At 47.6% G+C, this 27,477-nt stretch overlaps 1 protein-coding gene across 6 annotated transcripts in view; it reads left to right on the top strand.

The window, feature by feature from the left end:
- Positions 1–210: 210 nt before the first annotated feature.
- ADGRD1 (adhesion G protein-coupled receptor D1) overlaps positions 211–27,477 on the top strand; it is a 218,311-nt gene continuing 191,044 nt past the window's right edge. For 4 of the 6 annotated variants that reach the window (XM_053280099.1, XM_053280098.1, XM_053280097.1 and 1 more), the window contains exons 1-8: positions 211–780; positions 884–920; positions 14,243–14,326; positions 19,219–19,314; positions 20,105–20,227; positions 23,786–23,962; positions 24,747–24,995; positions 26,488–26,552. In XM_053280099.1, coding sequence (XP_053136074.1) covers positions 727–780; positions 884–920; positions 14,243–14,326; positions 19,219–19,314; positions 20,105–20,227; positions 23,786–23,962; positions 24,747–24,995; positions 26,488–26,552 — 885 coding nt within the window. In that variant the 5' untranslated portion in view covers positions 211–726. The remainder of the gene's footprint in view (positions 781–883; positions 921–14,242; positions 14,327–19,218; positions 19,315–20,104; positions 20,228–23,785; positions 23,963–24,746; positions 24,996–26,487; positions 26,553–27,477) is intronic. The other 2 variants (XM_053280100.1, XM_053280102.1) reach the window with 2 other exon arrangements.

The raw sequence follows: 27,477 nt of genomic DNA, 5'->3' as shown, positions 1-27,477 counted from the left end.
TATAAAAGTTCCAGGCATTGCTTGCACTGGTGTGTTCCTGCTCAGACTGCATTTGCTTAAACTGTTTCTTTCTTTTCTGAATTTGACCCCAACTTTTGCAAATTTCCCTCCTTTCTAACTGGCTGGTGTTAGGACCCAGCACAGGAGATGGTGGTAACATGATATAAATAGAGTCCTCGAATGGGACCAAGTTGGAGGAGAAAGCATGAGATCATTTTGACATTCTCTCCACCCAAAGAGAACTGGATGGAGGTGTAAACTTGAAGCCAGCCAGACAGGACGGGGAGAGAGCACAACTCATTCCAACACAGTTCTCAAGGAGAGCTTGAGAGTTTGGTGGCTCATTCATGATCAAAACCCCAAACTAGCTTCGGAAGACAATCCTAAAAAGCGAATGACAGACGGAGACCATTTGGGAATAAGATCTCTTTGGGGCAGAACTTGGTAGCTCTCTGGATTCTTTCTTCGGAATGGTACGGCTGGCATCAAATCTGTTTATCGGAACGTGTTCACTGGCACCTGAAGCCCTTTGAAGGAATTCACGACTGGAAACCGGGAAGGCTTTTTTCACCTGCCAACAGATGGAGCAGATGTCATGTGAACCTGTGCAACGAATGCTCCTTCGCAAAGAGTACAAAGTGACCACGGAAAGTTAACATTTGGGGACGTGAAATTTCATGGGAGTTTGCTTGTCCACCTTACTCTCCAACTTCAAGAAAAGGGACCATGCAGAACAGGCTGTCACTGTTCTGCTGTCTGTCTTTGCTGGTTTTATTTCAGGTAACATTCCAACAGATTTTTGTTTTCCTTGGCATTTTCTCTTCAGTACGTATGCCTCACAGTATCACATTCATACCAATCTATATCTTTTTTAAATGTACAGGTGTATGGAAACCATACGTGGCTGCACAAACATCCAGGTAAGGAACCCTTTGCTAGTTTTTTGGAAATGCTTAATATCTTCGTGCGTAGCCATCACCGCTCGCCTCTGTGTTGCTTTTCACGTAGGCACGCTTGTTTGAATAGAGATTCCGAAGACACAGCTCATTCTGGATGGTGCCACTGGCTGATATACTGCTCAACTCTGCACATGTTTTGAAATGGAATGGGCATTCTTGCACCCATGCAAAAATGGTGCAAACACAGTTGCACAGCTGTGTGTTTTGTCATTGTGCTAGAGCACACTTGGCGGCTGCGCACATTTTCGATTCCTGAACATGCGCAATGTTGCGCAGTACGCCAGCCACTGACCCAAGTGCTTATTGCCGTTATTATTAGGGTGCTAGTAAGTCAGTGGGTGTGACCCAAGAGGTTTCCTTTTGCAGCATCTCAGAGGCACAGCGTTTGGACTGTACACACAGCTCTTGTCTCATGAGAGACAGTGCGGTGTAGTAGCTAGAGTGTGGGACCTTGGCCAGGAAGATGTGAATCCCAGTTCTTGCTTTGATCACACACTCACTGGATTGGGCACTTCCTCAGCCTAGTCCATATCACAGGGTCGTTGTAAGAGTAAAAGGGACAGCCACTGTGATACCAGCTCCGACTGATATTCTGGGAGATTCCCTCCTCATTTCCCACTATTTTTTCGCAACATCAAGCCATTTACATTCCCAAGATTGCTTTCAAGAATCACCTGTGGGTTGATACTGATTCCTCGAGACTCCAGTCCAAATCTGAAGGGCTGGCGAGCCTAGCTGTACATGTCGCCCTGAACTGTTTGGGCAAAAAACCACAGGAATCTCTGCCTTATATGAAGTCCTAGGAACCTAGGAAGTTGCCATATACTCAGTCAGACCATTGGTCTCTCTAGCTCAGTATTGTCTACACAGACTGGCAGCGGCTTCTCCCAGGTTTCAGGCAGGAATCTCTCTCTCAGCCCTATCTTGGAAAAGCCAGGGAGGGAACTTGGAACCTTCTTCTGCTCTTCCCAGAGTGGCTCCATCCCCTGAGGAGAATATCTTACAGTGCTCAAACTTCTAGTCTCCCTTTCAAATGCAACCAAGGCAGACCCTGCTTAGCTAAGGGGACAAGTCATGCTTGCTACCTCAAGACCAGCTCTCCTCCCAAGAGAGATCATTGGTCTATCTATCTCAGTATTATCTATACCAGGACTGCACAACTTCAGATGCTGGCCGAAAAACTCCCATCCTCCCAGGCTATTGGCCACTGTGGCTGGAGATGATGGGAGTTATAGTCCAGAAACACCTGGAAGGCTGAACTTGTTCAACCTCTTCCAACACTGACTGGCAGTGGCTCTCCAAGGCTCGAGGCAGGAATCTTTCCTAGTCCTTCCTGGAGATGCTACCAGGGAGTGAACCACCTGGGACCTTCTGCACTCAAGCTGTACCGCTGAGCAATGTATGTTGCATATGAGCATATGTGGTTGCCTTCTGAGCCAGACCCTTGGACTGTGTTGCTCAATATTGCCTACACTGACTGGCAGCAGCTCTCTGAGGTTCCAGGCAGGAGTCTCTCCCAGCCCTACCTGGTGGTACTGCCCGTGATTGAATCTGGGACCTTCTGCATGCAAAGCAGATGATCTACCACTGAACTACGGCCCCATCTTCTAAGTGGTTTGAAAGTCAGAGGGACAATGGAAGCTGCTATCTGCTGAGTCAGACTATTGCTCCATCTAGCTCAGCATTGTCTACACTGACTGGCAGCAGCTTTCCAAAGTTTCAGGCAGGAGTCTCTCCCAGCCCTACCTAGAGAAAACAAAAGGCCCATCTTAGGCCAGCCTTTCCCTCTGTGACATGCACTGCAAAAAATACACTTCCTCTGAGGTGGCCTCTCCAGGAGACCAGGGATAGATAGAGACTGTTTACTATTAAGGTGCTTGTGGTTTTTCATCAGCGGGAGAATGAGCGGAAAATAGCGGCTGGGTCTGGTGGATCTCATCATCCGCGGGAGCATCTCCTGAAGTTGCTTCCTGAACGAGAGCTGTCTGTGCATTCCAGCCTCCCCATGTTAACAGTGTCGGGGAGGTCACCCGGCGATGTCTCTCCCAGGGTGGTTGCCCTGAGGTGGAGTAAAACCAGGAGTGGGAAATCCACAGGAAAAGAGAAATCGTTGTTTGTTATTTCCCTGAGCCATTTTTGGAAGGGTGGTATAGAAATCGAATAAATGAATGAATAATAATGATAAGTAAAAGGCACGTCAGCATGCAGTCAGGAGCAGGAAGGGGGGAAAGGAGGCGAGCCTGTTGCAAACGCGGAGCATCTGGTTTCAATGCCGAGCAAACCCATCCCACTCCAAAACAACCCCTCGGCACTGCAATGCAAGTCCCGAGAGCTATGCAATTATTCTGCCCTCCAGCCACTGAGCGATGCGCCAAGGTAGTCCTAGGGCCAAATGGCGCATTATGTTGGTGCTCCAAGCATAACTCCCCCCCCCCCGCCCTTGCAATGCAGCCATGGGGACCCCCTCGCAGTGTAAGAAGGCAGGCGGGTTTAACCCTTGACTCTCCCACGCCACTCCCCCTTCGCCGGAGCGGCCACCAGACACAGTTGGGGGAACCAACCGGCACCAATTGGTTTTGTCTGCTTGCATACATGCCAGCAGATTCCCGCCCCATCCATTATTCCACAGTTCCTACTCATGGGGAGGACAAGAAAGTCTGCGGAGCATCCAAGCCTCACCCATTGGCAGGGGCAGAGCATCTGCTTTGCATGCAGAAGGTCCCAGGTTCCATCCCTGGCAGCATCTCCAGGTAGGGCTGGGAGAGACTCTTGCCTGAAACCTTGGAGAGCTGCTGCCAGCCAGTGTGGACAACACTGAACTAGATGGACCAAGAGTCTGACTCAGTAGGAAGCAGCTTCCCAGGTGCCTCCTAACCCAGGCATCCCCATACTGCAACTTCCAGCATACCCAGCCACAAAAAATTGTGTCTAGGGATGCTGGGAGCTGTGGTTCAGCAACGTCTGGAGGGCCGCAGTTTGGGGATGCCTGTCCTAACCCCAGAAATCTTATTCTGGCACACTTCTGAGATTTCACCCTCTGAAGCCCATCTTCATGGCCATATTGAGGACTAGGAACTTAAAACCAAATGGCACATGGCATTAATTGTGTCATTGGCATACTTCTGAGATATTCATAAGAAGTATTCTGGGATACTTCTGAGATTTCACCCCCTGAAGCCTATCTCCACGGCCATATTAAAGACTAGAGAATTAAGACCAAACTACACATTACATTCAATGCATCACTGGAAACGATGCACTTAATTTTTCTCTGGTGGTGCAGCGGGGAAATGACTTGATTAGCAAGCCAGAAGTTGCTGGTTTGAATCCCCCTGTGGAAACACCTATATTGGGCAGCAGCAATATAGCAAGACGCTGAAAGGCATCATCTCATACTGTGCGGGAGGAGGCAATGGTCAACCCCTCCTGTATTCTACCAAAGACAACCACAGAGCTCTGTGGTTGCCAGGAGCTGAAACCGACTTGATGGCACACTTTACCTTTCAGGTAAAGGTATCTATCACAATGACCATTATGTGGGAGGGGAACATTAACCCTTTCTCCACCATAGTCCTGATCCACACACCCCAGCAGCTGCTTTTTACTAGGAAAAAAGTTCAGTATGCCAGTGCCAGCATCAGGTTAAAGGTAACATGGAGTTTTCAGATCCTTAACTTTTTTCAAGAAAAGACGCGGCAGTTTTCAGAAAGCAGAAATCTGAGCCCAGTTCCACATTTGGTGCTCACACAAGATTATGCCATAAACGCCTAGCTCTGATGAGCGTGACCAACTCCAATTCATCTGAATTACGGATATTAGGACAAGAGCATGGAATTAAAATCACGGCTGCTTGGAAGTGCTATCTGAAAAGATTGGTTTCTGTGTGCAGCTTTCTGCTCACTTGTCCAAATATGTTGACACAAACAACATCTGTTTCTGTGGTTGGGAGGGATACTGTAAATTCCACATGTTTTTATGGATCTGGGAAGGCCCGGAGTGTAAAGATGGAGAATTAGGCTATTTCCTGATACACATTTACTGAGCTTTTGTGTAGTTTTCCCCCTTTTATTTTTTAAAATTTATTTTATTTATTTTCACATTTACATTTTGCTCTTCCTCCAAGGAGCCCAGAGTGGTTTATGTAGTTAAGTTTCTCCTCACAACAACCCTGTGAGGTAGGCTAGGCTGAGACCGAAATGACTGGCTCAGGGTCACCCAGCAAGTCTCACAGCTGAATGGAGATCTCAACTCGGGTCTCCTCAGTCCTAGTCCAACACTTTAACCACTACACCTCGCTGGCTTAAATACTGGATTTTTTCAGGACCGTGTTCTTCGTTTTAAGGCCTGTGGGGGGTGAGAGGTGGAGGGCACTCTTAAGCATGGCTCCCTAATTGTTCATTGGCCCTGCGTGAAGCTTTGGCCAAAGCTTAAGAAACAGTTGAAGGCCACATCCTTTTCAAGAGGCTTTTAAATATTTCATCCACGGCTCTCTCTGGTCGACTTCTTCGTTTTTAGCTTCTTAAAAATTTATAGCTCTTAACTGGAAACTCTCAAAAAGGAGATTCTCGCGATCCACCAAAAGTGGGCGAAGGGAGCCTTGCTCGCTTTGGGAGGATCGTGGAGAGGAGAGCTGGTCTTGTGGTAGCAAGCAAGACTTGTCCCCATAGCTAAGCAGGGTCTGCCCTGGTTGCATATGAATGGGAGACTTGATGTATGAGAACTGTAAGAGAGTCCCCTTCAGGGATGGAGCTGCTCTGGGAAGAGCATCTAGGTTCCAAGGTCCCTCCCTGGCAGCATCTCCAAGATAGGGCTGAGAGAGAGTCCTGCCTGCAACCTTGGACAAGCTGCTGCCAGTCTGGGTAGACAATACTGAGAGAGATGGACCAAGGGTCTGACTCAGTATATGGCAGTTTCCTATGTTCCTATGATGCAGAAGGAGGTGAAGAGAGCAAGTGGCCTCTCTTCAACCTCATTTTCTTGGCCGTCTGCCAGGGATCCCTGGCTGGCATCGGGAGAACCCCCACAATGCACTGTGCACTCATTAGGGGAGTTTCGGATGGTGGGGCACCCCTTCCCACCCCCTAACCCTCCGCGCCCTTCGCCGCTACCGGCAATCGTGTGGGTGGGCGAGTCGCCCTCCTAGGAAGAGAAGAGGGATGGTCTGCGGGGAGGTCAGCAACCCCTGCTAACTGAGCAAAGAGACACCTTTTAAAGTGGCGAGTCTCTTACATGTAGCAGGGGGAGAGCAACTGGCCCTCTCCACCCCCCAGCACAGCATCCCTCCAGTGGCTGTTGCTGGTGTCAACCTTATGTTTCTTTTTAGATTGGGAGCCCTTTGAGGGACAGGGGACCATCTTCTTGACGTATTTATTTTTCTATTTGAAAAACTTTGGGAACTTTGGTTGAAAAAGTTTCGCACCGATCGTGAGAAAGGGCTCAATGTTCCATGTTGTATCTCTTTTATTAACATGTTAAGCCACCCAGTAGTGTACTGGAGAGGTGGGGCACAAATGTTTTAGACAGAGAGATAGGCAAGCAAGCTGAATATTCTGCATGGTGACCCTTCTCACCGTGCAGTGTTTTTTTAAAATTTTTATTTATTTTACATTTTATATCCTGCTCTTCCTCCAAGGAGCCCAGAGCGGTGTACTACATACTTGTTACTCCTCACAACAACCCTGTGAAGTAGGCTAGGCTAAGAGAGAAGTGACTGGCCCAGAGTCACCCAGCTAGTATCATGGCTGAATGGGGATTTGAACCCGGGTCTCCCTGGTCCTAGTCCAGCACTCTAACCACTACACCACGCAGGCGTGCACAGAGTGCTGAGAACTGTAGTCCTTCCCAGCACTCTCCCCATAGAGGTCTTCTAACTGAGCTGAGAGGTAACTTCTAAAAGAGGTGATTCTCTTTATTGAGCAGGGGGAGAGCAACTGGCCCTATCCATCCCCAGCACAGCATCCCTCCAGTGGCTGTTGCTGGTGTCTATTTTATGTTTCTTTTCCTTTTTCTAAGATGGTGAGCCCTTTTGGGACAGGGAGCCATTATATTGTATTGTGTTATGTTATGTTATGTTATGTTATGTTATGTTATGTTATGTTATATCTCTGTAAATTGCTTTGGGAACTTTTGTTGAAAAGTAAAGGTAAAGTTGTGCCATCGAATCGGTGTCGACTCCTGGCGACCACAGAGCCCTGTGCTTGTCTTTGGTAGAATGCAGGAGGGGTTTCCCATTGCCTCCTCCCACGCAGTATGAGATGATGCTTTTCGGCCCCTTCCTATATTGCCGCTGCCCGATATAGGTGTTTCCGGGAAACATTGTTTCTGGGAAACAGTGGGGATTCGAACCGGCAACCTCTGGCTTGCTAGTCAAGTCATTTCCCCGCTGCATGAACAGTGGTATATAAATATTTGCCATATTCATTTTCGTTCTTAAGAGAGGGCGCCATCTCTCTTAAAGGGCCCCCCCTCCAGGACTGAGAAAAGCACCGTCCTGTGCAGAGGATTCTTTTGCCAAAGTGGCCCCCACTGTCCAGCAAATAAACAACCTTGAATCAGTCCATTGCGACCTGCCTTAGCACGGCTCTGTGCAAACTCTTTCTTTACCCATAGCGCAGAATTAATGATCTGAGAGATGGTGCTTAACATGACGGCTAGGCTTAAAATGTGTGGAGCGGTTGCTTCCTCTCAGGAAAGGATCAATGAAGCCAGCTCGATCTCTGCTATTCAAATAGTCTTTAAAACATGCTCCCGCCACAAAGCCTTTCCCAGAGTATCTTATGGTCTTCTTTTCTGCACTGCAAGTTCACTTGGCAGAAGGCATATTTGAAGGGTGGTCAGGATGGCTTGACCGTTCTGCTGCTGCCCTCTAATCCATATACATTCTTCTGCTGTGGGTTAAGTTCTTATTAAAAGGCAGGCTCTGCTTAATTCAGTGTTTGAACCAGTAAAAACCTGGCGGTCGTGGGCGCCAATTGGCTAGTATCTGTGTAATCACCAACACACTTCATTATTTCTGTGGGTGTACTCGGAAGGCACACAATGTAGCAACAATTCGGTAGCTAAGCAGGGCTGTGTCTGTGCTCAGATGGAAGGAAGACCACCTGAAGATTCTTTTTATGCTTCCTTTATCAAGATTTGTCATAGTGGGGGGGGGAGGTGGGAAATCAATGCAATATATAATTTCTTCCCCAAATCTCTGAAGCAGTTTCTCAATGGCTTTAAACATGTTTGTCATTTTGTTTGTAAAGTGAAGAATGGATATATATATATATATATATATATATATATATATATATATATATAAATGCAGAAACACATTTTTAAACGGGAAGAGGAGAGCAGGTCTTGTGATAGCAAGCATGAATTGTCTCCTTTGCTAAGCAGGGTCTACCTTGGTTTGCATTTGGATGGGGGACTACATGTGAGCACTGCAGGCTATTCTGCTTAGGGATTGGGCCCATTGCTCAATGGAAGAGCACCTGCTATGTATGCACAGGGCCCCAGTTCAATCCCTAGCACCCCCAGGGAGAAATCCGTGCCTGAAACCTTGGAGAGCTGCTGCCAGTCAGTGTAGACAATAGTGAGCGAGATGGACCAGTGGTCTGACTCGGTATAAGGCAGCTTCCTATGTTCTGTCCCCAGCTACAGAGGCCAATAATTAGGGATTATGGGAGCTGTAGTCCAAGCTGTCAGGGATGATGGGAGTTGTAATCCAACAGCAGCTGACAGGGCTGAAATTGGGCACCCCTAACATAATGTCTAATGTTGCTTTTGGATTGGAGGTGTGGGGATCCTTGTTCCCATCGCTTATTACCTTTCAGCCTCAGACATCCCTGAAGTCCTGAGTGCCCTCGAAAAGGGCTCGCAGTCAGAGACGCTCTTACCCCTGGACTTGTGGGCAGAGGTCCCGGGGCTCCACATCCCCTGGGGGCCCCCAGATCCTCTCTAGTCTGTCCCAGGTGTGCTGGGCGGCTGGGTGTGACAGTGACTTCTGCTGGGTGGCCAAACGTGACCTCTGCTTTAGAGCAGTGGCAGATTGACGGAGAGGCAAAATAGGCACTTGCTGACAGTGGCAAAATTTGAGTGGCAAAGTTTGCCGCTCCTTCCTCAAATTTCACTATCCCCCTTCTGGGCGGCGGCGGCGGCTGCGGCTGCAGTGAGGTGGAGCGGGTGTGAGTGTGAGGGGAATGTCCCCCCTTTTACTTTTAAAGCAACGCCTCTGCGCGGCAGGGCGGCGAGGGAGAGCTCCTTCCAGCTCCGCTCCTCCCTCCCAAAGGACTGCACGCCCCCCTCTATAGCCCGTTATGGGCCTTTCTCCACATGTGGAGTCAGGAGGGGGGGCAGGAAGGAGCTCTCCCTGCCAGCCACCGCCGCCGCTGTGCGGCCTTCGCGGCCCCCATCCTGCCATGCAGCGGTGGTTTCTAGACCAAAAAAGGAGGGACCCCTACCCGCGCTGTGGCAGTGAGGGCAGCAAATCCTTGGCCACCTACCGGCGGCAAAAGGCTTAATCTGCCCCACTTTAGAGACAGAGGGGGAGGGGGGCGGAATATGTGGCATGGGAATAAACGTAAGTTGCGTGTCGAAATGTTTCTGCAAATGCATATTGGCGTAAATATATCTGTTTTATGTTCTTACATTCCGGTGAGTTCGGTTGCTAATTGTTCCCTCAGGAACCCACACGTTTAAAATACTGTGTGTGTGTGTAGGGGGGAGGATGCTTTACTTGCAGGGCGGGGGGCAAGGGCTTCAAAGGCTTTTAGATCCAGGCTCATAGCAACATAGGAAGCTGCCATATACTGAGTCAGACTATTGGTCTATCTAGCTCAGTATTGTCTACCCAGACTGGCAGCGGCTTCTCCAAGGTTGCAGGCAGGAACCTCTCTCACATCATCAGTTGGTGTCATCAGGAAGTAAGAGTGAGGGCAATCCTTCCTCTGAAGCCTTGTGGAGAGAAGGGGGAGGCATTCACCAGCAGCCAGAGGTAACATAGGAAACATAGGAAGCTGCCATTTACTGAGTCAGACCATTGGTCTATCTAGCTCAGTATTGTCTTCACAGACTGGCAGCGGCTTCTCCAAGGTTGCAGGCAGGAATCTCTCTCAGCCCTATCTTGGAGAAGCCAGGGAGGGAACTTGAAACCTTCTGCTCTTCCCAGAGCGGCTCCATCCCCTCAGGGGGAATATCTTCCAGTGCTCACACTTCTAGACTGTCATTCACATGCAACCAGGGTGGACCCTGCTTAGCTAAGGGGACAAGTCATGCTTGCTACCACCAGACCAGCTCTTGTGGTACTTCTTTGCTTGCGGTTTATTTCACGTTATGAGTTGCTGTTTTACAAGCATCTGGAATGTTTGGACAGCACATGCATTGCGTGAGCATGTGGACCCACACTGCAAGTCCTTTGTTTTTCAGCTCCAGTTGCACTGCATGCTTGCCTCCTTCCCCTGGGCTCTGGGCTCTTGCCAGGCAATAGCAACCGCATCCAAGAGCAGAATCGCGATGTCTTTTCCAGCAGAGAGTCCTCCAGGCCCTAGTCTGATCTCTGCAATCCATCCCTCTCTGATTCTGCACTGGCAGACTTGCAGGCTGAATATTTGGTTTGATTCCTCTTGATTCTTTCCCCCCAAACCTGTTTACAAGCCAGAGCTCTCCAGCAGCCTGGTTAATTTAAAAAATTCTATTACCAGAATGTTTACCCGGCAGAATGAAGCATTAAATTAAATTAGTCCTCGATTGTGCCATCTGAGAATCAGAGAAGATGTGACAAGTAAATGCATTGTTGTGGTGCTGGCTTGGATTTTTTTTTTTTTTAAATGTAGCAACTGCAGAAGGCCTCAATCTGGATTGGGACTGTGCTTTGCATCCCCAAAAGAAGAGCATAGGAAGCAGCCTTATACCAAGTTAGACCATTGGTCCTTCCAGCTCAGTATTGTCTACTCTGACTGGCAGCAGCTTTCTAAGGTTTCAGATAGGAGTCTCTCCCAGGCCTACCTAGGGATGCTGCCAGGGAGGGAACCTGGAACCTTCTGCATAGGAAGCAAATGCGCGACCACTGAGCTATGGCCTCATCTCCTAAAGGGAATATCTTACAGAAGACAGGGCTCACATGTAGTCACCCATCCAAATGCAAACCAAGGCTGACCCTGCTTAGCAAAGGGGGAAATTCATGCTCGCTACCACAAGGCCAGCAAAACCCTCTTTGCTCCTGAAAACTTCGGCATTCCCCATTATTGCCTGTATCTCCTTTAAGTAATCTTAAGTAATCCTAAAATCCACCTCTGTTCCTTTCCTCCCAACTCCTACCTTTTCAGAAGTCAAGGGGAACGGGGTCAGATTAGCAGCAGAACGGGGAGGAGGATGAGCTCGAGTCCAAATGGTTGTGGGGGGCAGAAGTCTTGCCACTGCTGTGAGGTCAGGTAGGGTGAAGCAGCTGGTGAGGCAGAAGCGTGTCTCTGCTGCCTCTGCCTCCAGTCCACCCTCTGAGGCTGCTGCCTCAGCAGCCATCATTTTCAGGGATGTGTAAATCGAGTTGGATTCGATTCGATTCGAATCTGGGTGTTTCGAATACAAATCGAATCACTCCTTGAAAGTACAATTTGATTTGAATGTGAAACGAATTTTTAAAATTCAATTCAAATTCAATTCGAGAGCCATTTGGCACTTAAAAAAAACACACCATTCAGGCCCTCTGACTGGTTTAAAAAGGCAAAATACAGGGTCAAATCTATTCGAATTTGAATCGAATTTGAATCAAATTTCCATACTGAATTTGAATCTGATTCAAATTTGAAATGAATTTTTGGAATTCTATTTGAATTCAAAATGGAGCCAAAAAAAATTTGTTTTGTGCACATTTCTAGCCATCAGTGGGCCAGCCATCTGAGTCCTTAGATAACAAGAAAGGGAAAGAGGAAGCCCACTCCTCCACCCTCTCAAGTCTGCTCAGCCAATATGTAAGTGCAAAGAGGAGAAACCACAAATGCAATCCCAAACTAGATTAATGGGCTTAACTCCTTCCTGCCCTCAATGGTTGTAACTCTGGGAAGGAAATGGGCATGTCATAACACAGATCAAAGACAGTTTCTGGGTTCTGTCACTCTCAAGTGTGACCAAAGACTAGAAAGCTGGCGGAACTAAGCAAAGAGAGGCGGGCTCAATTCTATCCCATTGTATCTCCAGATAGGATTGGGCCGTAGTTCAGGGGATGGGGCTGTAGCTCAGTGGTAGAGCATCCACTTGCATGCAGAAGCTCCCTGGTTCAGTCCCCGCCAGCATCTCCAGTAGGACTGGGAAAGACTCCTGCCTGAAAACCTGAGAGCCTCTGCCCGTCAGTGTAGATCAGGGGTTCTCAATGTTGGGTCCCCAGATGTTAGTGGACTTCAACTCCCATAATCCCCAGCCCCAGTGGCCTTTGGTTGGGGATTATGGGAGTTGAAGTCCAGCAACATCTGGGAACCCAACTCTGAGGACCCCTGGTGTAGATGATGCTGACCTAGATGGACTAAGGTTCTGACTCAACACAAGACAGCTTCATATATATGAGCTGTTGCTTAGTGGAAAAGCATCTGCTTGGCATGCAAAAGGTCCCAGGTTCAATCCTGGCAGCATCTCCAGGCAGGACTGGGAAAGACCCCTTCCCGAAACCTCGGAGAGACGCTGCCCGTCAGTGTAGACAGTACTGAGTTAGATGGACCAATGGTCTGACTCAGTCTTAGGCAGCTTCCTATGTTCCTATGTAAACCAACCATCCAAGTCCATTTACCATCTGCTGCGCTCTCTACCAGGTGCTGCGGGGTCCTTCTTTTTGCATGACCTCTAACAGGCACAAGGAGGCAATTTCCTTGCTCATCTCCCCAGTGCCTCCTCGGAGCAGACCACCCTAAGCTTCCAGAGACCCGCTTGCCATTCGGAAGCCGGAGCTCTCCGATGGCTTGTTTTTGTCAGTGTGTCCACCTGGATCTCAGCCTGTGTGGCCATCTGCCGCTGAAGAAGGCACTCAGCGAAACACAATGTTCCTGTTTAGTGGCAGCGCTTTATTTATTTATTGGTAGGAAGCAGGAGGAGGTGGGGGGGGGGATCACCCCAGATGTTCTCTGTGTACACACGTAGAATGGCTGACATTTTATTTTCCCAGCTGCTGCTTTGCCTGGGACTTGGGGGTTGTGTTTCCACCAAAATGATCTTCACTCGTCCTAAGGAATATGGTTTATCCTCTCTGGGAATCGCCATTCGCGCCTTGGTGACAGAGTAATGGAGCCCAGGGTGGAGCTATGCAAATGAAGGGGGTGTGGCCATGCAGATAGCAGTGGAATTGGTTCCCAGAGGCTCATGGCATGCTGACGGCAACAGTTCAGTGGCAGAGCATCTGCGAGGTCCCAAGTTCAATCCCTGATACCGCCAGGAAGGGCAGGGAAAGAACCCCTATCTGCTTTAATCAGTTTGATACTTGTATTTTAAATTATGCACCCACCTAGGGATACACGTATCAGGAAGTTCTTCACACGGGGCTTTTAAACCCTTTAACTCACATCTCCTCTGGAAAGGAAGGGGTGTGTTCACATATCGGCCAGATTTACTCCTGAAGTCCCTGTGAGTTATTGGGGAGTAGTTCACACACAATTTGGGGTTTTCACTGCGTGTTCAGAGTGTAGCATGATTTATATCTGAGGGGAAAGAATCCACTATTTGCTTCAGTTTTTTGGGACAATTTTGAGTTTGCAGTAAAGCCTCCCAGTCAACCTGCGATAAAGCCTGCTGTGTGTAAAGGTTCCAGGCGGCATATAAATATGATGGATAGATCGATTGATCAATAAATAAACTCAGTGTAGAGAATCAGGGGCCTAGCAAAGTTGGAGGGGGATGTGGGACAAGAAGTGATAGAAAGCTGGATAGATAGATAGATCTAATGGCAACCCCTGCTAACTTGGCAAAGAAGCACCTTTCAACATGGTGATTCTCTTTATTGAGCAGGGGGAGAGTAACTGGTCTTCTCCACCCCCAGCACAGCATCCCTCCAGTGGCTGTTGCTGGTGCCTATCTTATGCTTCTTTTTAGATTGTGAGCCAGTCTGTGAAGACAATACTGAGCAAGAAAGACCAATGGTCTGACTCAGTATATGGCAGCTTCCTTTGTTCCTATGTTCCTAAATCTTCTTTGTCGTAGTGCATGAGTTGTTGGTGATGAGCAAGCGGCCCACCCAAATTCATGGTTTCCACCTGAATGTTGCCTCTTTGCCCTTCGCCTTGGGGAGGAACGACCCTTACAATCTTGTGCTTTCTTGACAGGATTCGAGGTCCTGGCCCAAGCGTCACACTACTGGCCTCTGGGGACTGTGGAAGGAATCCATGAGCTGCGTGACACAAATGGAGGTAGAGCAAAGACCTGTGATGGGGCGGATCATAACCCGCGGAGGCCCTAAGCGACGTCAAAGTTTAAAGGCCCCATTGCATCACAAAAAATATTATTATTACAACCAAAAGCACAATGAAAACAGAAATAAGAAAGCTTTATTTTTACTGGGCAAAGATGCAACAGAAACTAATCATCTAACAAAAACAGTTACATGACAATAAGCTTATTTGCATTAGAAATACCTTTACATGAAAATCCATTATGCAAAACTTGAAATTTCATCTTTTTAAAAAAAACCTGTTTCAGTGAGCCCTCATAACCTGAGGTCCTAAGCTGTAGCTTACTTTTTGCATTTACCTGAATCCAAGACTAGATTTTTTTGCTAAGTTCTTTGATTTTAGAAATGGCGGGGTCATCTGATATGAAAAGTCCTCTTCCTTTGGGGTATAACCTGGATTTAATCTGTATTTTTAAAGAGGAGTTGATTTAAAGTGAGAGTCATCTTCTACCGGGGTAAATAGGGCAGCTTGTGCCTAAATCTGGCACTGACCTGTGACCTCAAGACTAACTGAAGCCTTAAAGAGAAGTCAGAGCATGAGAAAATGGATCAGAGAAAGCAAACCTCTGTGCCGTAGTACATTTCAAAATAGAGCTGGTTGTGTTGAACTAATTATCCAGCAAGTACTTTGAAACCCAAATGGTTTTTAAAAAGCATATCAAAGCTGCCTTCCACAGAGTTCTGAGAGGGCTTAAGGGTGACCTGCAAAGAACCTGCCCTGCAAAGACAAAGGAAGGCGGGAGGGTCTTATGATGACCCTCTTATGAGAGTCTCATGATCCAAAATCTCACTGGGAAACCAAGGCATGGTGGTGAAGCTTTTAAAACTGGTTGCAAGGAACTGCATATCCCCTTAATTAATGGGAATTGCAGATTCCCTTGATAATGATTAAAGTCAAAACGTGTTGGAAGCACCAGTCTTAGCATGCCCATGTCGATGCACCCTTGTGAGCTTCAACTGTCTTTGACTCCTCTTTTCCAGTTGTGCCAGTAGCGTGGCCTTCTGATGCTTCATGGCTCACTGGGCTGGAAATGCTGGTTTCCAGTTCACACATGCATGTTCAGCCCTTGATCTTGCTTGCAGGTGGAGGAATTGCATGGCTATTCCTTGCATGTGTTATATATAAAGCATGCCTTGAAAACTATGTTGCAGAGAGGGGCTCCCCCCTCAAATACCTTTCCAGGTATAAGTCAAACATAGCATCAGTCTTCCCACCATCAATATGAAGTCTACAGTGGTACAGTCCAAACTAAAGTGGTATAGGCCCGGAGCCGCCTGACCACCCTCACTAACTATTTGTGTAGCTCAGGCCTGGGAAGTATGTGATAGACTCCCCTGGAAAAACATCAGGGCTGTGACACGGAATTCAAGGCTGTGAATTTTTGTGACATGGAAATTCTGTTTGTGGTGACTTTGTTTGCATTCCTAAGATGTGCCTCAGTCCTGCAGACATTGAGGTCATCCACACAATCAAAAACTCTGTTCTATCTGGGTTTCGGAGCTTTGTGTGCTCCCAGTTTTTGGTTGTGTGGAAGCAAGGTAAGAGGAAAACCTGGGTAGAAGTGACTGTGCGGAAGCACGGAGGAAAAGCTACCCAGGTTTTCCTCACACCTTGCTTCCACATAATGGGGCTATTCACACGGACTGCAAAAATCGGGCGAAGGGGGCCTAGTCCGATTTTTGCAGTCTGTGTGAACCACCAGGCTTGGCTGCGAGCCCGGTGGTTCCAGAGTGGGTAACCCGCTCAAGTCACCCGCCCCTCAAACCGGGTTTGCGGAGCGAGCGCTCTGCAAACCCGTTTTTTTTTATCGTGAGTAGCCACGGCACAGCTCCTCACGAGGAGACCCCTGACAGGGAGGCTTAAAAGCAGCCTCCCGGCTCGGGGGTCTCTCGAGTATACGCGCAGGGCACAATGGTGGATCACCTGCCCAGATGAGCGGCGGCTCTCCTGCGGGCCACCGGTGCCTCACCGCACCTTGCCTGGCAGCTCCTGTCCTCCGGAGCCCCATTAATGCACCCTGCAGGTGCGCTGTGCATTACCGGAAGCCCCCCCCTGCCCCCGAGTGTGCCCACCACAGCTGCAAGCAGCCGCGGCTGACACACAATCAATTCAATGAGGTTAAGGGAGCGCTCACCCTCCTTACCTCGTTTAATGAGGTGGCTACTTTGGTGGGTTTGCCGCCGTGTAGCCACGGGGAACAGCCGCAATCCCAGCGCTTCACACGAGTGAGCAAAACCAGGCTGGGCTTCCTGAGCCTGGTTTTGCTCGCTCGCGTGAATGGCCTCAATCACTCCTATCCAGGTTTTCCTCCTAGCCTGCTTCCACACATCCAAGAATTGGGAGCGCACACCGCTTCCAAACTCGGGTGGAACACAGTTTTTGATTGGGTGAATGACCTCAATGAGTGAGAAACATGCAAGTGTGAAGCAAGACTAACAGCACAATCCTATGCATGTCAATTTGGAAGGAAGCCCAGTTATGCTCTGAGGGGCTTCCTCCCAGGGGAATGGGCACCAGATTGGAGCCACGGTGTTGTTTTGATTGTATAACCTCAGCTCAGCCGTTAAGGCCTGAAATATTGCCTCCCTAGGTTTCTTTTCATTGCCTCTGCAGGAGATAACTTCCCTGCTTAGACACCATTCCTTGATTATGCATCTTTTCCATTTGTTGCAAGAGCCTTTCCAGATTTTATTTATTTTGCTGTCCCATACCTCATAATTTCATGCAGTTGTTTTTCATTCCATGTTTCTTCTCATAAACCCTCAAAACATCATAAACTTGCCTATCACGTGAATCCATTTTATTTGTCGAAACCTCCACGCGCCTGTAATCCAGTTCCTTATCTCTCAATTAGCTCACTTCTGGGATGTCAGCATCGCCACAATGGCTTGTGAGATAGATCTATTTCCAGTCCCATTTGGGTGCCTTACATCCAAGTTATCTCTCTGCTGTTGTGAAACCAGGAGCGAAACAAGCCTGATTTTGCATTATACATTTAAAGAAACATCACCAACATGAAAATGAGTGGCAGCAACAGAACAATATATATTGGGGGTACGGAAGGAGCAAAGTACATTTCTAGGAGGAGAGAACTTTGCTCCACAGGGTAGATTTCTGAAAGAAAAATAAAGATGTGATTCACATTAAGGCTTTTCATAGGGCATCTTGTGATTCCTATGGCATGCACATTCCCATAGTGATCATGTAAAGCCCAGAATTTCCCCCTGATCTCCAGGTGGTGCTGTTCCAATCCGAAATGAAGATGAGATCATCAAGCCAAATTCAGATCTAAGATTACAGATCTCAGCTTCATGCCAGATTGACACAGCACCAACTGAAGTGCATGAAAACATTCTGGGTTTACATGATTACTGTACGGTAGGGGTGTCCATGGAACCACTTAGGGCAGTTTCGGTCCGAATTAGAATTGAACTTGAACCAAACTGCCTGGTCCATGTGCTGGTTCTCACGATCCAGTCGGCGGTTCGGTTCATGGCTAGAACTGGGATCGAACCAGGTCGACCCTGGTTCTAGTGCTTGCAAAGGGGAATCCAGTAAGGATTCTCCTTTACAGGCATTAGGGGAACTCTACAGGGTTGAAAAAGAACAGGCGGAGTGGGTGGCTGGGTGGTTATCTTATGTGCCGCGGTGGCGGTGTGGTTCCCCGGGGCCAACGGAAGTTCCCCTAGGCCCTGCTGGTGTTTCCTCCCATCAGTTCAGGCTGGCGGGCGCCCAGTTCAGGCCTCCGTGCAACCAGTTGAACTGGGCTAAACTGGTTTGATCTGAACCGGGCCTGGTTCACTTGAGCTTAGACTGGCTCCCCTTTTTGGAGGGCTGGTCCGGTTTGAGCTCAAACCAGTCAAACCAGGCCAGTTTGACTTGAACCCAGTTCAAGCTCAAACCAGTTTGCACACCCCTACTGTATGGGAGCATGCATGCTGCAGGAATCCTTAGGGTATGACAGAGCCAATGTTTGGTCAGTCATGTCCATAGCCCTGGAGTATGTAAAAAGTGCTGCCATTTACTTTAATTTTGAATGTGAAATGTTCCTCTTCTCGAGACAAGCTCTCCTTTAAATGGAGACTACAATGTCACAATTTTTTCTTTTTCTTTTTAAAAAAAAGCTGGCATCTGGACTAACAAAGACCTTGTACAACAAGCAAGGTTGTGCCAGTGAAAGAAGATTGCATCGCTGATGCTGTGTGATATCACGGGGATTGTTGGAATTGTGCTCTTACACAAAAGTTCCCTGCAAAGCAGGAGGCATGCCACAGGGTGTACACCTTGCTGTGCATAGCGCAACCCTCGTCCGGAACACAAGCCCCTGAGTTAGCACAACTAGTTCACACAACAGCCTGGCACTAATGCCACATTTTTGCACAAATGCTTCACTAGCCTGGATGTCGGTCAACCTATTTCTCCAAAAAGCTCCCCGGTGGGACTAAGTAATCCAAGGGGAGCAGTGCACGCATGGGCCTCATCCTGTTTGCAGCACTGTCGGAGATCTGAGGCCTGTTCACACCATTATCAAAGTCAGGGTAGGACTGGAGGCAGGCTACCAGGTTTGCATGATTGTGTGAACTCATGAAAATCCCTCCAACCCAGGTTGCTCAAAGTAGGGTAACCCAGTTTTTATACCTTGTTCTTAACCAAGGCAGGAGGAGAGAAGAAGAGCTCTCATCCTACCTTGCTTTTCTGGTTGTGTGGATGCACTTCTGATTTGGCTATCCAGAGCATCACTTATTAAAGTTTTATATTTGCACATTGAGAGATATGGACTGGCTGATTCATGTTCATCTTGCATTGATTCATTGTGTTGCTTTTTTTTTTGTCTTTGTCGTTCCACCCAGCTCTAAGGCTCCACAACTTCACTGTGCTTCCTCCCCATAATTCCACTTTTATATATACCAATGATTCTGCCTACTCTAACTTCTCTGCAACTGTAGGTGAGGATTCAGTATATTTCTTCTGCATTTGTCAAACTTGGATATTTCTGATTAATGTTGGATTTGGAACAAAGTTTCACGGCAAGCTAGGAGCGGCCAAACAGCGGCCCACGTTTTAAAGATCATCTTAACTGCTCATTTTTGTTCTAAATGGAAGATTTCTCCCTCTTAAAAACCAAGTATATGGGAGTCTCTGATATTCAGGTTAAGTAGATAGAAAGTCTCTCCACACTGAGCTGGTAGTGGCGGTGAGGATCGGGGACAGCCCAGCCCCCAGAAGCCCCGGGATGGGGATTGGGGGCCACCCAGCCCCCGGAAGTCCCATTCTGGGGAGACCCCTGAGGCCAGGAGGCTTGTTGTAGGCTCCCGGTCAGGGGTCTCCTTGTGAGTCACTGTGGCACGGAGCTGTGCCGTGGCGACCCATGATTGAAAAAACAGGGTTAGCCGAGCGCTCGCTCCACTAACCTCATTTAAGGGTGGGGGCATTTACGGAGGTTTGCTGTAGGGGTGTGCACAGAACCGACCGGCCCCTTGTTGCATGCTATGGAGTAAGCCCGCTCCAAGTTATCTGCAGTGTATGGAGAATTTGAGGAATAATTTGTGCAGGGTGTCCAGGGGAGGGGCAGTTGCCACTGATAATCAGGGTTTTGAACCCATGGAGATAGGGATGAGGGGACAGGAAAGAGTAGAAAAAGAGCTGTTTCAAATGGCACGAGTCATCTACCTGGGTCTTTTGGGCTGACAAGTATATTGAAAAAGGTGCACATTTTCAAACATTTTCCTTTCTTAGATATTGTAGAAGGAATCGTGAACAAGGGCATATGTGTCCCGGATGAGAAGGGAGTGACATTCCTTCTTTTTGGGAGCTACCAAAACTCATGCATTATTAATCCAGAATATTGTGAACCTGAAGGTTAGTATACAGCCTTGGTAGTTGTTATCTTTATTATATGCATTTATTGGGTTGCATGGCTTCTAGTGGGGAAAAAAAGATTACTGAGAGTGGCGTTAAGGCACTAGCAATAATCTCTTATGGGGGCTAGTTATGAGCAAAGATGTATTTGCACCCCCATTTTAAAAAAAAGATCCAAATCACGTACCTAGGAAATACAAATACTGCCATTGGAATAAATTATGCATATTTGCTTATTACTGTAATCTAACGAGGGGCTGAAAAAGAAAAGCAAACAGAAATTCCCCGGGCCAATTCTGCACTGAGTTTGCCTCCAATAGCTTTGTGTTGTGATACCATCGGCACATTTTCATTGCCTCCCCTTGAATCCATCTCAATCCACCATCGCAGCTGATCATCACCCCCTTAGGACTGGGAGAGTTCTCAAGGTATAAGCTAGAGAGGAATAAGATCTCTGAGGATCTCTGCAAAGCTTCTTCTAATCTGGGAGCACTAAATCCAAGATTAGAATCCTAAAACTCACCTTTAAGAAATTAACTGGCTTTGAAAGCCAAATCCTCCAGGATGCTCAGAGTGGCATACGTGGTTGGGGAAGAGAGCTGGTCTTATGGCAGCGAGCATGGATTTTCCCCCTTTGCTAAGCAGGGTCCACCTTGGTTTGCATTTGAATGGGAGACTACATGTGAGCACTGTAAGATATTCCCCTGAGGGGATGGGGCCGTAACTCTGTAGCAGAGCATCTGATTTGCATGCAGAGGGCCCCAGGTTCACTCTATGGCGTCTCCAGGTAGAACTGAGAGATTCTCCTGTCTGTAACCTTGGAGAACCACTTGAAGCCTGTGCAGACGATGGACCAGTGATCTGACATGGTATTAGGCAGCTTTCTATATTCCTTTGTTGTGCACATGGGGTCAGTTGGTCCCAGCCAGGCCAATGGAGGGCGGCTTTTTGGCTTCTTTTTCTCTCTGTGGGTGTCCCTTGGGTTCACCCCCCCAGCTGACTAGGGAATTAGAAGGGAGACAACCAAGGAAAACCTTTTACATCAGTGGACCTCCTCCTTTAATGGGAGGAGAGCTGGTCTTGTGGTAGTGAGCACGAATTGTCCCCTTTGCTAAGTAGGATCTGCCTTGACTGCATTTGAATGGGAGACTACATGTGTGAGCACTGTAAGATGTTCCCCATAGGGGATGTCCCCCTGAGTGGGGATGGTGCTGCTCTGGGAAGAGCACCTGCATGTTTACATGCAGAGGGTTCCAAGTTCCCTCCCTGGCAGCATCTCCAAGACAGGGCCGAGAGACACTCCTGCCTGCAACCTTGGAGAAGCCGCTGCCAGTCTGTGGAGACAATGCTGAGCTACATGGACCAAGGGTCTGACTCGGTATAAGGCAACTTCCTATGTACCAGGTTGGATCATGTGAGACTAGAAAGAAAAACTGTGAATCGGGCAGGTGCTTTTGGGCCAAAGGTTCTGGCCGTGGGCCATCATGAGTCTAAAACAGTGCCGAGCTGTTATGCCAACCCATTTGCAGCTGGCAGAATGGGTGGTGGTGGTGGCACTAAATGCATTTGGGGGAGGCAAAATGGCAGCAAAAGATCTTGGAGATGTGACTCCCAATAACTCCTTTTGGCTACTATGGACATAAGGGGTGAAACTAGAGAGTGCAGAACTGCCCCCTTGTTCTCTCTTGTATCTCTTCTGATTGGTAGACTGATATTCTTAGGACACTCCCTTCCTCTCTGTTCTTTCTTCTTCCTACCACCATGAAGTAGCTAGCACAGGGCACAGGCTTGCTATCCAAGTCTGTAACTTCTTCCAACAAACCTTTACTAGTTTTAGACCTCAAGCAATTGTCTCCAGATCTCCTCTGTGAGTTCTGTTCTCATCAAACTGGGTTTCTCTGCTAAAGAAGAGGTTGATTCAAATTCTCCCCTACAAAAGAGGGGTGAAACACAGGGCCTGGCTTGCAGAGGTGCTCCTCTGGTGACTGCCATGCTTATTTCCCACAAGTCCCTTGGGGACAATGCGATGATATAGGGTTATTCCTGGGGACCTATAAGATATATAAACGGTAGTAGTTAGCCTCCAGTTCTACCACCAGTGGTAGTGGTGGGGAAAAAAGTGGGGTGGGTGGGGTGGAGGCATTCTCTCTCCGCCACCCACCCCACCCAGTTGCTCAATGTTGTGCCAAAACTTCTCACAGGAGAATTTTGGGCTTAGATCCAGTTAAAAGCAATAGCATCAAGTTTCACCCTTGAATGTACCCCCCAATCCCCCCCCCCCGAATATCTTATTACCAGACCAGCCAATCTCTTCACTCCTACCTTCCTGAAATGGTCCCCATGGACCTGATCTGGGCCCACCTGAGAAGATCCTTCCCGTTACATTGCATGCACATTTTATTATGTTTACCATTTCTCATGCTTATCTTTTTTCCCGCCTGCACCATCAGGGAAATAAAAACCAATCCGTTTGCAACATTAGTTCTACAACGATGATGATAATATAAGGTTCTGAATAAATTTTTATTACCCCAACTCTGACATTCCCAGGGCTCACAAACAAGAACATTAAGGCCAAATGCTGAATTGTGCCGTGGATAAAAATGGGGAGAAAAACACCCATGTCTGAATAAAACAGTATATTCTAATGGGAACGATCTTAAGGGGCGAATTCACACATGGGCTGCCCTATTTTAGGAACATAGGAACATAGGAAACTGTCATATACTGAGTCAGACCATTGGCGAGAGGGGCTGAACTGCAGGACCATTTGACCCTCTGTTCTGTGTTACTTGTGAATGTGATCATACTGTTATCTAAGGTCATAAGAACATAGGAACATAAGAACAGCCCTGCTGGATCAGGCCCAAGGAGGCCCATCTAGTCCTGCATCCTGTTTCACACAGTGGCCCACCAGATGCCGCTGGAAGCCTACAGGCAGGAGTTGAGGGCATGCCCCCTCTCCTGCTGTTACTTCCCTGCAACTGGTACTCAGAGAGGCATCCTGCCTTTGAGGCTGGAGGTGGCCTATAGCCCTCTGACTAGTAGCCCATGATAGACCTCTCCTCCATGAAGTTATCCAAGCCCCTCTTCAAGCCATCCAGGTTGTTGGCTACCGCCACATCTCATGGCAGAGAATCCCACAAGTTGATTATGCATTGTGTGAAAAAATACTTCCGTTTGCTGGTCCGTTTGCTGGCAAGATTTTCCCCATTGCGTGTGTTTATACTATTACACTAACGTTGGTAGTCCACATTAAACCTAGATTCAAATTATTGTGTGAGCAAGGCCAATACACTCCCGCTCTCCCCCCTCTCTCTTTCTCAGGTGTGGTTTTTTAAAAATGCTTTATTTTATTGCTTTTCACTTTGGTATTGTATCACCTTGTTCGTGTCACAGCTGGGAAAGTCTGGGATGTAAATTATTTTGACTGGGATGCAAATTATTAAAATAATTAAAAATCACAATTTATCGGTGCAATCTCAGAAGAGTTTAAATCCCACTTCCTTAGTTCTCATGAACGATCCCTGTTCTCTCTATTTTTCTTGTCTTTGCTAGGTGTCACGTTCTCTTTTTTTTGGAAAACTCAGGAGCAACAGACTAAGCCTCTCCCAGCACATGGGGATCAGGTCCTTTCCAGTGGGTTTAAAGTATACTTTAGTGAAAGCAAAGGCTCTGTGGAACTGTTTAACCGTCAGATTTCGAAGAAGTGGGAAGCAAATTTTATCCCACCAGGTAAATTTGGATATTCAGATCTATGGATTCATAGGAGATGGTTCGCCACTGTGCACAGTACTGAACACAGTGTATGCATTTGTATATTAAAAGTCAACATCTTCCAAATAACATTGAATCATTAGATGGGAAACTACATGTGAGCTCTGTAAGATATGGGGCTATAACTCAGGGGAGAACATCTGCATGCTTGCGTGCACAAGGTCCCAGGTTCAAATAATCTCTAGATAGTGCTAGGAGAGACTGCTGCCTGTAATCTTGGAAAGCTGCTGCCAGTCAGTGTAGACAGTACTGAGCTAGATGGACCAATGGTCTGACTCAGTATAAGGCAGCTTCCTATGTCCCTATACTGATGGGAAAAGAAAAGCTACGCTTTTAAAATGTCCCCCCTCCTATGCAACTATCAGCTGGGTTGTATACACTAAATTACCCCAAATTCTGCAGTAAGGGAAGTCTGGTTCTATAATCTGCCAGAATCACTCGAATGAAGCAAATTTGCAACCTTGGCTGACATCCAGACTGAATTACTCCCGAGTAGTCCCATTGGAATTAAGTCATCCTTCCGAGTATTGCTATTGATTAAGTTAGTCTGGATGCCACCCATAGTGTTTACTTGCAGTAGTCTGGTTCTCCTAATCATGGGGAAGGATAGTCCTTGAACAACTGGAAACTGATCAATCTGCGCCTCTCTGGAGTAGCTAGCGACACCTTTGGTCTGATCCAGCCAGGCTCTTCTTATTCTCCTGTTCCTAGAGCATCAACATGGCTTTGCTGTGCTTTCCAGGCCCCCAGTGGACTCATGTCCTGTTCACCTGGAAGTCCGGAGATGGGTTGAAAGTCTACGTCAATGGAACATTAAACACCACTGATCCAAATGGGACAGATTTCTATAGCTACCAGGATTCCCATTCAAACATGCTGACAGGATCAGAGCAGACCAAGCGTTATGTGAACGGGGCTTTTGATGAATTTATTATCTGGGAAAGGGTGCTCACGCCCAACGAGATTGAGCAGTACTTCACGGCCGCTGTCGGTAAGTGGAAGGGCCACTGATTTGGCAAAGTCAGAGGTCCAAATATTCAATTGAATGTAATCCAAAAGAGATTGTATCTGCAGAATGTTTTCCAGCATGTGGCAATTCGTAGATCTTTTCTGAAGAAGCCTGCATTGGATCCCTCAGAGTTAAGCAACTATAGGCCTGTCTCCAACCTTCCATGGCTGGGCAAGGTAATTGAGAGGATGGTGGCCTCCCAGCTTCAAACACTCTTAGAGGAAGCTGATTATCTAGATCCATTTCAAACTGGTTTTGGGGTGGGCTGTGGGAGGAGAGCTGGTCTTGTGGCAACTAGCATGAAGTGTCCCCTTTGCTAAGCAGGGTCTGCCTTGGATTGCATTTGAATGGGAGACTACATGTGTGAGCAATGTAAGATATTCCCTTCAGGGGATCAGACTGCTCTGTGAAGAGCATCTGCCTGCTTGCATGCAGAAGGTTCCCAGTTCCCTCCCTGCCATCTCCAAGGGAGGTGCCTCCTCACAGGGTTGTTGTGAGGATAAAAATAAGCATGTACACTGCTCTGAGCTCCTTGGAGGAAGGGCGGGATATAAATGTTTGTTTTTTTAAAAAAAGATAGGGTTAGGAGAGACTCTTGCCTGCAACCTTGGAGAAGCTGCTGCCAGTCTGGGTAGACAATACTGAGCTAGATGGACCAATGGTCGGGCTCAGTAGAAGGCAGCTTCCTATGTACTGTACTGGTTACCAGTACGTTTCTAGGCAAACCTATACGTTTCTGGTTGTAACCTATAAAGCCCTAAACAGCATACTCCTTGGGTATTTAAGAGAACGTCTTCTTTGCCACGAACCCCACCGCCTATTGAGATCATCTGGAGAGATTAGTCTGCAGTTGCCACCGGCTCATCTGGTGGCCACACAGGGACGGGCCTTCTCTGTTGCTGCCCCAAGACTCTGGAATGCAGTCCCTGCTGAAAAAAGAACCTCCCCATCGATGACAACTTTTAAAAAAATCTCTAAAGACACATTTATTCATCCAAGCTTTTTAACTAGACTTGTGGTTCTACATTGTTTTAAGGTTTTAATTTCTATTTTAATTTGTTTTTGTTGCTGTAAACTGCCCAGAGACAGACGTTTGGGGCGGTGTACAAACTAAATGAATGAATGAATGAATGAATGACTGAATGCATGCACTGGGTGTCTGCCAGTGTTTGGAGCAGAGCCTCATCTCAAGAGCTTAATGCACAAGATGGCTTATGTGAGCCCAGCCAGGTACTTTTGAAGATACCTTGGTATCCCAGTTACCTTGACAGCCTTGACCATCTGTTCATTGGGCAGGTGAAGTTGGGGAGGATGTGGTGGACTGAATCCTCCCACAGAGCAGCAAGCTGCTCTTTTGACCGGCATCGGATAATATAGCCACAGGACGATTTTCCCCTTGGCTTATCTTACATTAGGTACTGTGCTAATTCTTGGCAAAGGGACCATTCATCTCCATCTCTTTCCTCCCCGTCAGGTGACCAGCCTTTGTTTCCTTCGACGGCTCCATGGGACCAACAAGCAATGGCAACTGTTCCAATGGTAGGTGAACGCCTGAAACTCTTGTCTCTTAACTGATAATGGTTGTCTGTGGGTTTGTTTGTATTTTTAGTGATGTAATTCCAAGATTAATGTCTGAAGTCCAAATGATATGAGATGCTAAAATTGTCACTGTTCATCCTTCCTGGTACAAATAGCAGCTCTAGATTGTTGTCTGGACCAGCGCTGTGGCTAGAGGAGAGGAGGCCTGCATTCGTCCTTTTCTACGGTGGCCCCTCGGAGTGAGGGAGATAATGAAGAAAATAGGGAGGAGTGGAGCTGGGGGCCCTCCAGGAGCTCGGGGGCTGGGTTCTTTGAACCCATCCGCTCAATTATAGCGACACCCTTGGTCTGGACTTGTGGCACCAGGAAGAAAGAATCAAACAATATCAATCAATCAATCAATCAATCAATCAATCAATCACTTAATTATGGTCTTTGACCAGCATAAGGCAAGAAAACATAACATTGGCAGGTGTTGAAGGCTACTAAGCTCGAGAGTATAAACCAGGGGTGTAACTATAATAGGGCAAAGGGAGACAGTTGTCTGGGGGCCCACTGCCTTGGGGCCCCCCCCGAAGCAAGTCACATGACTGACTCCCCCAGCCACGCACCCGCCCGGGCTTCTTTAAGATTTCTTTACTTCATGAGCTGAGCCTCGGTGAAGGAGGGGCATTTTAAAATCTTGTCCCTTGGTCCACTCCAACCTTGCTACGCCCCTGGTATAAACACAGTAAGAAGGCTATAAAATTGCCAAATGGTTAGAACCTATATGGTTTATAAAGACTATATTGCGATCTTTGCCTGTCGTAAGGCAGCCGGAGTACAAAAACTATAAGCACCATGAATGGGCAGTTGCAGTGTTACACTATAGGAGACTAAAAGGTTTACAAATTAAAAGAGATTAAAACTGCATGGGTAGAAAGAA

This window comes from Hemicordylus capensis, chromosome 15, assembly GCF_027244095.1.
Source record: "Hemicordylus capensis ecotype Gifberg chromosome 15, rHemCap1.1.pri, whole genome shotgun sequence".
Taxonomy (NCBI): domain Eukaryota; kingdom Metazoa; phylum Chordata; class Lepidosauria; order Squamata; family Cordylidae; genus Hemicordylus; species Hemicordylus capensis.
Note: the sequence above shows the minus strand (reverse complement) of the source record. Positions and strands in the feature narration are given on the sequence as shown.